Genomic DNA, 12,330 nt, shown 5'->3' with positions numbered 1-12,330 from the left:
GAGGAGCAAATGAGTTTTGGAAGGCATGTAATGCGGCGGCAAGGTAATCGATTGTCCTGCAGTGGGCAGTCAGGCTGGTGATGATGATGATCAAGCCTTCGTGAATCCCCATCGTGCATAAGTGCATGCGATCTCAACAAAGCCCAGCAGCAACTACAGAAGGTTTTTCGGTGAGTTCATGTGCGATCGGGCACCCTAGCGCTGGTGAGAGTGCAACTCATACTATTCCTGTTTATTGTCTTCCTGTTTTTTTAGAACACTTTTCCTGAAGGGAAGCGCAGATCCAGCGGATTGCTGAGAGCGCGGTGCAGGCTCCCGTTAAGAGGAAGAGGCCCGAGTAGTCTCCCAGCTTGTCTCTGAATAAGCCTGCAGGTGAATATGAGAACAACGACAGTAAGGCCAAATGAAAAAAAAATAGGAGAAAGGATGAGACTTGGAGGAGCAAGTGAAAATTATTTAAACAAAAAACCGTGAGGTGAAAGCCGCCCTTTTATTGTCAAAAGATATAGAGCTTTTTTTTTTTTTTCGATAGCATCTAGGTTGCCGTCATCCAAAAAATTCCTGTTTCTCCGCTACTAAATCCTCTGATTGGTCTAGAGGGTCGTGACGTCATCAGATCTGCCAAAGTTGTCAATCTGAGGGCTAGAATGTTAGAGTAGCTTCCATTGGGTTATCATGTGGTATTATAGTAATCTGTCCATTTAATCGATATGAATCAACTCACTAATCACCAGTAATCTGCCCTAATGACCCACTGATCAAACTTAATCGAACATAAATCAACCTTAATCCATTTTCTGGGTGGGCCTGCTTCCAAAATTTTGGGAGTCCTTCAGAATTTTTTGGGGTGGGCCGCTTCCAAATGCTATCGCATTGTCTGTTTTAAGAATGTTGTTAAGAGCACTCACAAGTTTCTTTTCGTGCGCGTGCGCATGGATACCTATTAAAGGAGTTAAAGTACTTTGATAGATTAGTCTTTATCAGCAACTTGCTACTGATACGGCTCTCCACTCGACAATACGTTTCTGAACAGGCATAGACAGCAAGAATGCATGGACATTTCCACGACCTACTGCCCCTGTAACCGACAGCATGCATTGATTTAGATGGGAAATTTTTTCGTAACTGTCTCTGAGCCAAACATTGCGATAGGCAAGATTCATCAGCGCGTTTATTCTGAAACTATACGAATGCACATACGGGCTGTACCAGAAAGGCCGGCAGCCTACGGACCGGTGGCATCAGCAGAAGTTGAGTCCCGCTAGCCATCACGTCCGCTGACAGCTAAAATGACCCGTAAATGTTGTTTCGCTGGACATAATTTGTGTTTCGCCTATCTGCTAACAGCTCGCAGGTTGTGAGCCTTTTTTATAGTGACCGAACACCTTTTCTGCTCCCTACGGCAGACAGTAGCCTAAACCTCCAACTTAGGGTTCATAGCGATTAATAATGTGCCGTACAATTGCCACTATTAGAATATCGCTTCACGGTAGAATTCCTGGCTCCATTCCTATGCTCTAGGATTACATGATCGAAGCATAAAACGTTGTTCAATGTTTTTAGGAGAATCCGATTATATGAAGCCATTTTTATTTGGGAGTAATCCACCTAAGTGCAGCCATACGGCTACAAAAGAAAGATTCGTCGATAGCATAACGTCAGTTGACAGTCTGCCATTTGCAGCACCTCCAACCAATAGCCCAGTTAATAGTTTTGTTTGTCACCCAGTTACCGAGGAAGAAGTATATAGAACATTTATGCAACTTAACAATAGCAAACGCTCTTGACATCAATAATTTGCAAACAAAACCCATAAAGAATGTTTTACAGTCAATTGTTCCTGTTCTCACACACATTTTTAATTTGATCATTGACGATAGTGAGTTTCCTATGGAAATGAAAAAATCAAGGGTAACAGTCATACACAAAGATGGCGACCGAAATGATGTTAAAAATTACAGGCCAATATCAGTAATACCGGTATTTTCGAAAGGGCTAGAAAAAATACTGTCATCTAGGTTAACACATTTTTTTTGATAAGATGAAGCTTTTTTCTGACGCGCAGTATGGATTTAGAAAGGGGAGATTAACTGAAAATGCTTTGCTAAAACTGAAAGAAAACATCCTGGAAAATATAGAAGATAAGCTTTTCACCCTCGGCTTATTCATCGACTTTTCTAAGGCGTTTGACTCCCTCAGCAATGACATTCGTTTACACAAATTGCATCTACACGGAGTACAAGGAACACCCCTTAATCTCTTCCGATCTTATTTACGCGACAGAAGCCAGTGTGTGCATGTTAGTAATAAGCAGTCCTCTTTTGTACCCATTAAAGCCGGAATGCCACAGGGCAGTATTTTAGGACCCTTTCTCTTTAATGTATACATTAATGACATTGTAACCATTGATTCAAAGGCTCAATTTATTATTTTTGCCGATGAGAGTAACAGACTGTTATCTGGTTCTGGTGAAAATAAACTTGTAATATGGTGTAATGACCTGCTCGAAAAATTGGTTTTGTGGTCACAGTGTAACGGATTAAACATTAATCCGACAAAAACAAAAGTAATTATTTTTCGTCCACGAAATAAAATAGTGAACCTACAATATGTTGTTCAGTGCGAAGGGGAATAAATTGCTATTGTTAAGGAACATAAAATTCTAGGAGTGACCTTTTCGGAAACATTAACGTGGGATTCACACATTGACAACATATGCACAAAACTTTGTAGAACAGCCGGCGCCTTATCCCGATGCCGTTCTTTTCTCCCAGTTCATATTAAACTTAAAATATACCACGCCTTGTACTCGTCATATATCAATTATTGCAATTTAGTGTGGCTAACAACTACTAAAGGGAACATTAAAAAGTTCCACATGTTACAAAAAAGATTGTGCGCAACGTAGCTAACATTGACTACTTTTCTGCTACTGAACAATATTTTCGTCAGTACAGTATGGTCCCCATACAAAATATGTATGAATTTCGCATGTTGCGCTCATTTTATGTTTCATCAGGCCATTTGAGATAATTTACTTCTACAATCGCATCCCTTCAGCATAGCAGCAATAATGCATTTACACGTAGCACAGATTTATGGCAAATTCCCCGTTTCCGCACCAATTACAAACTCCAGTCCCTTCAGCACAACCTCCCGTTAATTTTAAATAAACACTGGCAATTTACCAATACAAGCCCTAACCAGTTGCGACAGTACTTTGTATCCGTATAGATGTTCTGGTGAATAACTGTTTTCCATTGTTCCAAATATTTTTCTTTATATTCTTTTTTCTCATCACACAACCATTGTAACCACATTACATAAACTGTTTGTTATTTTCTTTCGTACTGTTTTTCTATCTCGTGTTGGACTCATGTTATTTATTTTGATTTTGAATGGGTTTAAATCATCCATATGCATGCTTCTTTTTCAGTTTTACATTACTTCAAAACTGTATACACGTTCTACTTGTAACTACATTTTACACGTCTATCTGTGCTGTGTGTTTAAGTATTTATATTTTTATGTTCCTTTATTTTACTGTTTTCATTATTTGTATGACTTGCCCTGAATTGTAATACGCTGGGCTCTGAGCCTCGTCAAGCTGACAAAAGCAGCTTTTAGCTCAGGTGTCCCACGAGAATTTTTTCTGGAAATAAAAATGAAAATGAAATGAAAATATGCAGCTAGGTTGGTACAGTAACTGACCTGCCCTGTCAGTTGCTCCTCGTCCAAGGTTCGACCTCTGGGCCAGGACAAAGTCTTAAACCTCTAATTGTCAGATAAAGCTGTGCAAATTTCATTTGTAGCCGTACGGCTGCTATCAGGTGGATTCCAATGAGTAATTCATGCAGCAACTAAACTATTAAAAATATGTAAACTGTGCCAGCATGCACTATACATTAAGCCGACAATTCCAGGTACATTTAGCGGAATTAAACGCGAAAAGAGAATAGCTTGAAAGGGGTACGTACTTGCGCAAAAGGCGGGACGAGAACGAGGAAACACAAACGACATGTACAATACGCAAGTTTTAAAAAAGAGAATAGAAATAAAAAAAACAGCACGATGTTTGCCGGTGCAAAGGCACTGATTATATTTGATTTACCTGCACTTGCCTGTTAGAGTGGGCCTCAACAGCCCAGTGATTCCAGCTGTGAATGAGCTCAGCCCGTAGGCCACACTGAAGCGGCCAATGTCCACCACCTCCATGTAGAGAACTGGGACTAGCGGCAGCGTCGACCCATTGCACCAGCCCGCAACGGCAGACACACCGAGCAGTGTCGCGTAGGAATCGCCATATGCGAAGCAGAAGTCAGCGGCAGTCCAGAGTGCCAGGCAGAATGCCATCCACGTACTTCTAGACAGGAATTTCCTGTCCGTTATCCATCCTGCACTAAGCCTGGCCGTCAGGTCCATAGCTGTGTACGCTGAGATCAGAGTGAGCGCTCTCCACCTCTCTATGCCGTGGTCGAGGGCAAAGTCGATAATGACGGTGGTAAATATAGTAGAGTTGGTAACAATTACCGCTTTGGTCAGAACTATAGCATAATACCTGGCAAGCGCGAGGAAACTGAATAGTTCTTTCACTTCCTGAAGTTTTGACTCGACATCCATCGAAGTCTTTCGTGCAGTTTTCGAAGCAGAGAGTTCATCGACATTTGATGAGAATTCGTTGTAGGGCGGTTCCTTTGCAACCGTTCCCTCTGTTTTGTGCAAATGAGGATGAAGAGGTTGGCGATTATTTACCGCCCTCTCTTTCCAGACAAGGCATTCAGATAAAACTATGCTTCGGATTGCAACTGTCTCCTCCGTGGTCGACATTGCTCGCTTCCGCGTTTTGGGGATGACTCGCACAGCGCTGGTACTTTCATCCACACTCAAAAAACGCCCTCTGCATGCAACAGCGCGCACTCTTTCCACAGGACTGCTTCCACCGTTGCATCCATCTGGTTCAAATCCTTCGTTTGCAACACCGTTTTTCCAGGTGATTTGGCTAGGCGCACCGCCGGCTTTAGGGCGCATTGTTTCCTTGTTCTTTTCATGGACAACTGAGATTTCAATACCCGGGAAAATCTTTTCGCTTGCGCAGGCTGGCGTACTGTAGGTGTCCGAAATCCGCGGTTGTGTCTCGGTGGTGCCTAACTCTTGTATCTTCTCGTGAGCAACCGTGGCGCCCTTGTTCGTAGTAGCGGGAGGTTGCTGCGGAGTCGGAATACGCTGCAGCAGAGTCCCGGCGGTTGCGTTGAAGATGACACCTCCGGCGAGCAGAAATGCTCCCCGAAAGCCATATGCGTTGAAAAAGTACTGAACAATGGGTGGGAATATTAGGCCACCGATGGAGAAGCCCGCCATGTTGAGTCCTGAGGCCGCGGCCCGGTACTTGGTGAAGTGCTGGTTGATGACAGTGCTTGACAAAGACAAGTGGCCAATGCTGAACCCTGTAGATGAAAATAGCGGAAGAACAGACGACGCAAAAGGTGTTACTGTTTTCCCTCGGCGCGAAAAAGCTTAGGTGACCAGACAAAGGTTGCCTAAATGTGGGAGGAACTTGAGAATTCGGTAGCATTTTCGTTCGCCTTCATGAAAACGCTGAGTTCGAAGTCTCGTTAGAGCTGGGTAGAGAGTTTATGACGAGCGATTGAGGCGCCGCGGAGGACGGCTCGCCGAGCGTGAGTACAGGCAGCTCTAATATTAAAGGCAACGCATTATATGTATTCAGCCCGAGATTACTCCGTAGGTATAAGTGAAAATCGCAGTTTTTTTTTCCTTTGTTCACAACAGTTTTTACCTCGATAGTTCCAACTTCAGGGCATACGCAACAACACCATTCTTTCTTCTGGTCAAATGTTCCGTTTGATATTGGACTTGCGTGCACATGATACTGCCGCACTGCCATCATGAATAAAAAATTACGAGCTCTAAACACAAAACAGTGAAGAAAGTTGGAGGGTGCGGTGTTATTTCTTTTTTTTTCTCTTCGCGCTCGCCTTCTCTAACAGTGTCTATTTCGCATTGTATTAAAATGTGTTCAAAAAAGAACAATAAAGCATGTATAAGCTCGGCGCAGGTACAGAATCCGAATTTTTTTTTAATGTTGCAAAATATCAAGCAAATTATCGCATTTTCCCGTTTGACACGCCGAAGCCGCGGCTTCTCATTAAACATTAATTTTTTTCATATTCTATTTCCTGGAATAATAATCCTATCGGATTATGAGATTAGTGTTTGACTGCGCTGTTAGAAACGCTGCTGGAGGAACAGAGGAGTACCGTAGACGACTCCATACACGAGGGCCAGGTAGGTGATGGTCGTAGCAAAGAAGCACGAGGACACGGCGAGGGTAGCGACCAGGCACGCAGTGCAGGTGATCTTCCAGACAGGCACGTGCCTCGCAAGGATTCCCGCTACGAGAGCTGAAAATAGTGGAAACGTTCGTCAAGGCTCACATTTTTTAATGCCGAAAGAGCCTTTATATTTCTTACAACATTCACTCTGAAACAGCAGCAGTGTCGAAGAAGTTATGTCAGTCGAGAAAACCGTTAGAAAATTAATGCTCCCGAGTAGAGGCATTTTGGGAAAATCAGCAACGCCCAATATGCTTGTAAGTGATATGATGTATTGAAATTCTGACATTCCACCCGGGACTGCTCGCTCCTTCGATTTCGATAATTCGCGTGGCCAGCGCCATACGGAAGACTTGCCAGGCTCGCATCATACCGTGTCGAACTTGATTAACAAGCAGTGCATACGCTTTTCTTGTGCTTGTTTGAACAGTGAAAAAGCGACGGGCACACGTAAGGGGAGACAGAAAGCCTGTTTACATGAACTCGATAGAGTCGAGTCGAGTTTGCTTGTCGCATAGGAAACCAGTTGACGGATTCATGTAAACGCTGTCGGGTAGAGTAAAATAAGCGGCAGAGCGAGTCGAGTTAACTCGCCTGCAGGGTGCAGGTTAACTCGCTTGACTCGCCTTTCTATAAACCTCGACGCTAGGCGCCGCTGCGATACTTATGCGCTTGAACCGAGTTCATGTAGACACCAAGCGGGGCGAATCAGGGTCGAGTCATCTAACCCAACGTTGACTCTACTCGGTGCTGTCGGGTTCATGTAAACAGGACTGGAGAGGTACTTACACTTCAGTGCATTCACTGAAGCACATAATGCGCGTGAACGTGAGTTGTGCACCGGTCGGTTTTTCCATGGTCCTGAGAAGCGCGCAACAAAATCACATGAACATGATCTCCATTCGCAAGCACATGTCGGAAGCTGCGAGAGCACTGTGGTAATGAGTCTCAGCAACACTTTTCGAAAGTTTTTCAAGCTCCACCGCTGGACATGGTGTAAAGTGGGATATCAAGAAAAGGCACGGTAACTATAAGACGAGTATGCATGTCCTTGATGCGAGCCGATCGCATCTGTGGATCATACTTAGAACGTCGGCGGCTCTTCGTTGTAACGCTGAAGTGTTCCTGGCAATAGCAAGTATAATTCCACAAAAGTATTCAGGAGTACCAATTAGAATTGTACATACCCTTTTCGGTGAAGAACCTTACCCCAACTGCACCTCACAGCGAGGAGGATCGAGGGACAAATAAAGTGTTTGAATGAGAATTGGAACTTTTTGGGGACGAAAAGCCAAATGAATAATTGTAGTCGAAAGCACAAGGGTTATGTGATTTTCATTGACAACTGTGGAGGCGCACGCTCAACGCTTGGTCGTGCTGATGACACCGCATCTATAATAGATGTAGAACGCAGTACTATAAAAACCTAAGGTTTTCAAGGTTAATGGATAATTCTCATAATCAGTGGCCAAACCTCCCGAAATATATTACTACTTCAAGAGAGGCTGAGTACGCCGTCTCTGCGCTTTCTGTTACGGAAGAAGGCCATTTCAAGTGCGACCCGCATAGCTAAGGAGATTGGTTTATTGGCTTATTGGGGTTTAACGTCCCAAAGCAACTCAGGCTATGAGGGACGCCGTAGTAAAGGGCTCCGGAAATTTCGACGACCTGGCGTTCTTTAACGTGCAGACATCACACAGTACACGGGCCTCTAGAATTTCGCCTTCATCGAAATTCAACCGCGGCGGCCGGGATCGAACCCGCGTCTTTCGGGCCAGCAGCCGAGCGCCGTAACCACTCAACCACCGCGGCGGGGCCATAGCTAAGGAGAGGCAGGATATGAGAGGCAATGCCATCACCTGCAGTAAAGTAGAACGTCGCCGCCAAGGTTACCGGCCAGGCAGCAGCTTCGCGAGTCGTCTGGAATGTTTCAATGATGCTCACGTACACGACGGCGGTGGAACGGATCATGGCGAAGGAGAAGACGTTGACCCAGCAGCAGCCGGCTGCCACCAGCCAGCTCCTGTTGGAGTCCATGGCGCCGGTTACTTGCTGCTGCTGCTGCGGCACTGTGAAGCCATGTATTTTACGGCACTCGCCGCTTATCGTTATCCTTGGCAGGGGGACAGCGGTCGGACGGCCGAGGCTGCTGGTGCGTGTCAGAAGAATGGGCGCGTGTGCCCACGGATGGAAGGATACCACTTTCCAGAAACAATCCGGGGAGTATGTCATGTACGCACTCGTTGGGTACCGGAAGAGACTATGCGTAAAGATAACATGCATATTTGGACAGTGCATGTTGTTTTGGTTGACCAGGTGTAGGAACACATAGACTGCAGTGTACCCACTTATCAAGCGGGGAGATCGTTAAGGAAGCTTTCTGGCGCGTAAGCAAGGTCCATGTTTGTCAGACGCTCCTGCTATTTTGATTGGTAGGTTTTGGCTGTCGTGCACGGCCAGCGCACATGTGTCGGTCAATCAAAAACGATGCTAACGCGTGTAATAACCATTTGGCTATATGGCGCAGCTCTGAGCAGGTACGCAACTCTACTGGCAGATGTTCAGGATGGTAATATATCTTGTATGATGAGAAGTTTCAAAATTAAAAGCGGAGAACACTGGTCATAAAAGAATTTTTGTGTGCGTTCTGATTTTTTGCGTTTACTGAGAGCATTACGTGCTTCTGCAACAGCTCATCTATAGTAGTACAACAAAAGAAAAAAACAAGTGCAGACCTTGACCATGTAATGAGAATTTTCTTTAAGAGCTCAAAACAGTGCTACTGAAATACCGTTTAAATATGCTTTTCGACAAATTCGCTACAGGAGTATTCGAAGTAGTGTGTTAGGGCATGCATTCGCTTCATCATCAGAAATCTGTTCTTTCACAACACGTCAAGCTTTGGTTACGTACATTCACCTTTAAGGTAAGTCTTTGTGTGCATGTGTCTGAGCAACAACCTCTTATCTAAATACCACACTACACGGGCGTTAAGGAACAGCTCCATTCTATGACGATAAACCTGTAACATCTCCCCTTCTTCAGTTCTGGCCATGTCGGTGAAAATAGTTGTCCGAGCCATACCTTCAGGCCTTCACGATGCCTGCACTCAAGGCTGTTATCTAACCGTTGGACCTTGCGCTCCTTGAAGCCCCTGACGAGACAGTCATAAAACGGAGCGACAACATTCCACAACCCTCACTCGCTGCGCTTTTCTGCCACCTCTTTTGCTACTCTGTCCCCACCGTAGCCGCTTATCACGGTTTCCAACAAGCGAGGCTATTGTTGCTATTCTCGTGAATAAAGAATGTTTCCCATATAGGAAGAGACATTTATGAGATATCGTTATATCGAGAGTTTGAACACCGGAACCCTGCGCAGTCAGTGAGATATGCGTAGGTGGGTGCGGACACAAGGAGGCAGACGACGAGAACAAGCGAAATTTTCGCGCGCGTACGTTGTCTGCTTCCTTGTTGCTTCCGTGTTTTCGTGTTCACTTGCGGACTCTTTGGCTAATTACGGCTGGCACACTGGCCAAGAAACGAAGTTTTATGTGTTACTTGTATTTTCTGTTTTTTTTTTATTGAACGCAATGCCGTGCGACAGCCATATAGACAGGCAACAAAAGTGAAATGAAAATAAACAGTTACAAAGCAAGCGTTGTACCTCGCCCCCCCCCCCTTACGTTTTTAGGGCTTAATTCCTATGTGACATGTACTAGGCCCTATTTGAATTGCATTTCCACAAAGAGCCTATTTGCATGGTCCAGTTTTCTCTGAAAAGTCCACAAAACTGCAACACATTCACTGGTTGATGTGACGTCATAATCGCCGCCACGACTATGAAGACTGTTCAGGCGTAAACACCGGCAACCTCCGTCACCCGATTATAGCTGTAAATAATTAATTTGAGCCTGTTAGCTGAAAGTGAAGCGTTGAAAATACTAACAAATATGGCGTACGACACAATGCTCGCGCCACCGTACCGGGCAGTGCACAGGCAGTTTAACTGAAGGGAACAGAAAAGAAAAAAAACGATGAAGCGTGGTAAAGTCTCTACGTATGGCCGTGCTCTTTCCTTCAAACTGTCCCTCTTTTTAGTGGGAAAACACTACTTCACAGGGTGAAACCCAAACAAGAATCTTGTGGCACCCCAGACCTTGAGGACGCAGAAATGAAATAAATATTGCCGCGACTGGGTTTCGAACCCGCGGCAGACGAACACATCAGCTTCGCTGGCCACTGCACGAGAGCAATTTACTATCGCCGCAGTCAATCACACCTCCTGTTAAACTGCGACACTCTTTCACGCCTTGCACTGCTAATCGTCGTCTTCATCAACTTCCATGTGCAGCGCGAACCGATCAGATCAGCTTAACCTCGACCAGAGCTTGACCTGTGTCTGATACCGTCGCCTAACGTACCGACGACTCCGCACAGCAGAACCATGAGCCAACCAGGCTAAACACATGTTTTCGCACGTCTACTCGGTTTAACTACGTTAAAACCCTACCACTTTTTACAGCACCTCCTTCACAGGCGTTGTCGGTGATGTCACAGAGAAAATAGAGGCGGGAAGGCACTTCGTACTTTTCAGTGACATTCGAATAGTGTGGATTCAAATCTTCGAAGAGTCTGCGGCAATTCAAATTGTCCCCCTCAGGCATAACAATCAATTACACCTGGATGAATTTTCGCAACCACATAGCTGCACCAGAAATTACACTTGCCGATGACTCGGCTCCAGTTTCAGGATGAGCGCATGCTTCCCAGCCTTGAGCAGTTTATTGATGATCCGTTTCCAGATGAACAGTTCTGTCTGACGCAAGAGTACAGCCATGGTAGGGACATACAAATTGTTACTCCTCCGATGAGACCGAATAAACCCTCGTAGTCACCTCGAGTGTCTCTGAATAGTCCTGAAAAAAAAAAATGACACGAGCGGGTTAAAAACAGCATGAGGCCAGGGTGTGGCAACAAATAATAGAGAGGTACAGTACCAGTCAGTCATTCAGTCTTAGCGTCGAGCGTGCCTGAACTTCACTTTTTTAATTCAGATCAGCTGCCGAACACCCATATGGTGTAACTCATACTGCACGGAAAGATACTGCGCTGTTGGACAAGACGTTTCTCTGAGCTGCCACCAGTTTTCGCTTCTTCAGTATCGGTTCGACACGACAAAACACGCGTACGTTGGAAAAAAAAATCGCTAATATTATTATAACTGCACGCTCCCGAGATGCTAAGCATTTTCGAAGCAATCTTCGAAGTAGTCCTTTTTTAACGTGATACATCGATGAAGGCGGTAGTCGGTAATTAGCTGATCACCACAGAGCACAGGTGATGTTATAGAGGGAGGAGTGGGTTGTTGCACAAATTGTTGCAAAAATAAACAACAATAAGAAACCAAAAGTGCCAAAGTGTATTTGGAAAAGAACTATTTGACTGCACACTGAAACAAATCCACAACCCGAAATTTTGGAACTTGGTGCCTTATGCTTTAACAGGCTCTAGCTCAGCAGTAATTAAGACACTCATGACTAAAAACCCCAACCGACGCTGCGTATTTCAGTCTAGATTATCACAAGTATAACTTGCATCGATTTTGAAGTTTTCCCTTTACATATCTTTGACAAAAGTGTACACATGATCAGCCTTGCAGTGAGCTGCGAAAATATTGATACTGCTGCGCTAGCGACAGTTCTTACGAAAGTGATTATTATCTGACACTGACAGACAGCTGTAGGATTATTATTATTATTATTATTATTATTATTATTATTATTATTATTATTATTATTATTATTATTATTATTATTATTATTATTATTATTATTATTATTATTATTATTATTATTATTATTATTATTATTATTATTATAACTACCAAATACTATAGAACTACATACGGAGAAAGCCAGCGCTGCTTTTATGTCCCCGCAATATTTAACAGTCTACCTAATGAAATAAAGGTACTGAAG

General features: G+C 44.3%; 2 protein-coding genes across 2 annotated transcripts in view; both read right to left on the bottom strand.

Moving 5' to 3' along the window:
- Positions 1-232: 232 nt before the first annotated feature.
- Positions 233-9,232, bottom strand: LOC149372525 (uncharacterized). The gene is made up of 4 exons (XM_089582199.1): positions 8,210-9,232; positions 6,276-6,419; positions 4,122-5,444; positions 233-366 (listed from the first exon to the last, which is right to left on the bottom strand). Exons 1-4 carry the CDS (start codon positions 8,646-8,648, stop codon positions 233-235), a joined length of 2,040 nt encoding a protein of 679 aa, XP_089438325.1. The 5' UTR covers positions 8,649-9,232.
- Positions 9,233-10,054: 822 nt separating this feature from the next.
- Positions 10,055-12,330, bottom strand: part of LOC149372524 (uncharacterized) — a 20,052-nt gene continuing 17,776 nt past the window's right edge. Inside the window, exon 8 of the mRNA XM_089582189.1 lies at positions 10,055-11,268. Within this exon, the coding sequence (XP_089438315.1) occupies positions 11,099-11,268 (170 nt within the window). The 3' untranslated portion in view covers positions 10,055-11,098. The remainder of the gene's footprint in view (positions 11,269-12,330) is intronic.

This window comes from Amblyomma mixtum, chromosome 1, assembly GCF_055824585.1.
Source record: "Amblyomma mixtum isolate Tamu chromosome 1, ASM5582458v1, whole genome shotgun sequence".
NCBI lineage: Eukaryota > Metazoa > Arthropoda > Arachnida > Ixodida > Ixodidae > Amblyomma > Amblyomma mixtum.
This window is presented reverse-complemented; position numbering and strand designations above follow the sequence as displayed.

Bases quoted from the DNA above. Each gene is read 5' to 3' on its own strand.
- LOC149372525 (XM_089582199.1), bottom strand. From the start codon at position 8,648: ATGCACTGTCCAAATATGCATGTTATCTTTACGCATAGTCTCTTCCGG. The intron at 6,420-8,209 runs GTGATGGCATTG...CACTATTTTCAG, and splicing joins GACGTTCTACTTTACTGCAG to CTCTCGTAGCGGGAATCCTT. The intron at 367-4,121 runs GCAAGTGCAGGT...ATTCACCTGCAG, and splicing joins GTTGAGGCCCACTCTAACAG to GCTTATTCAGAGACAAGCTG.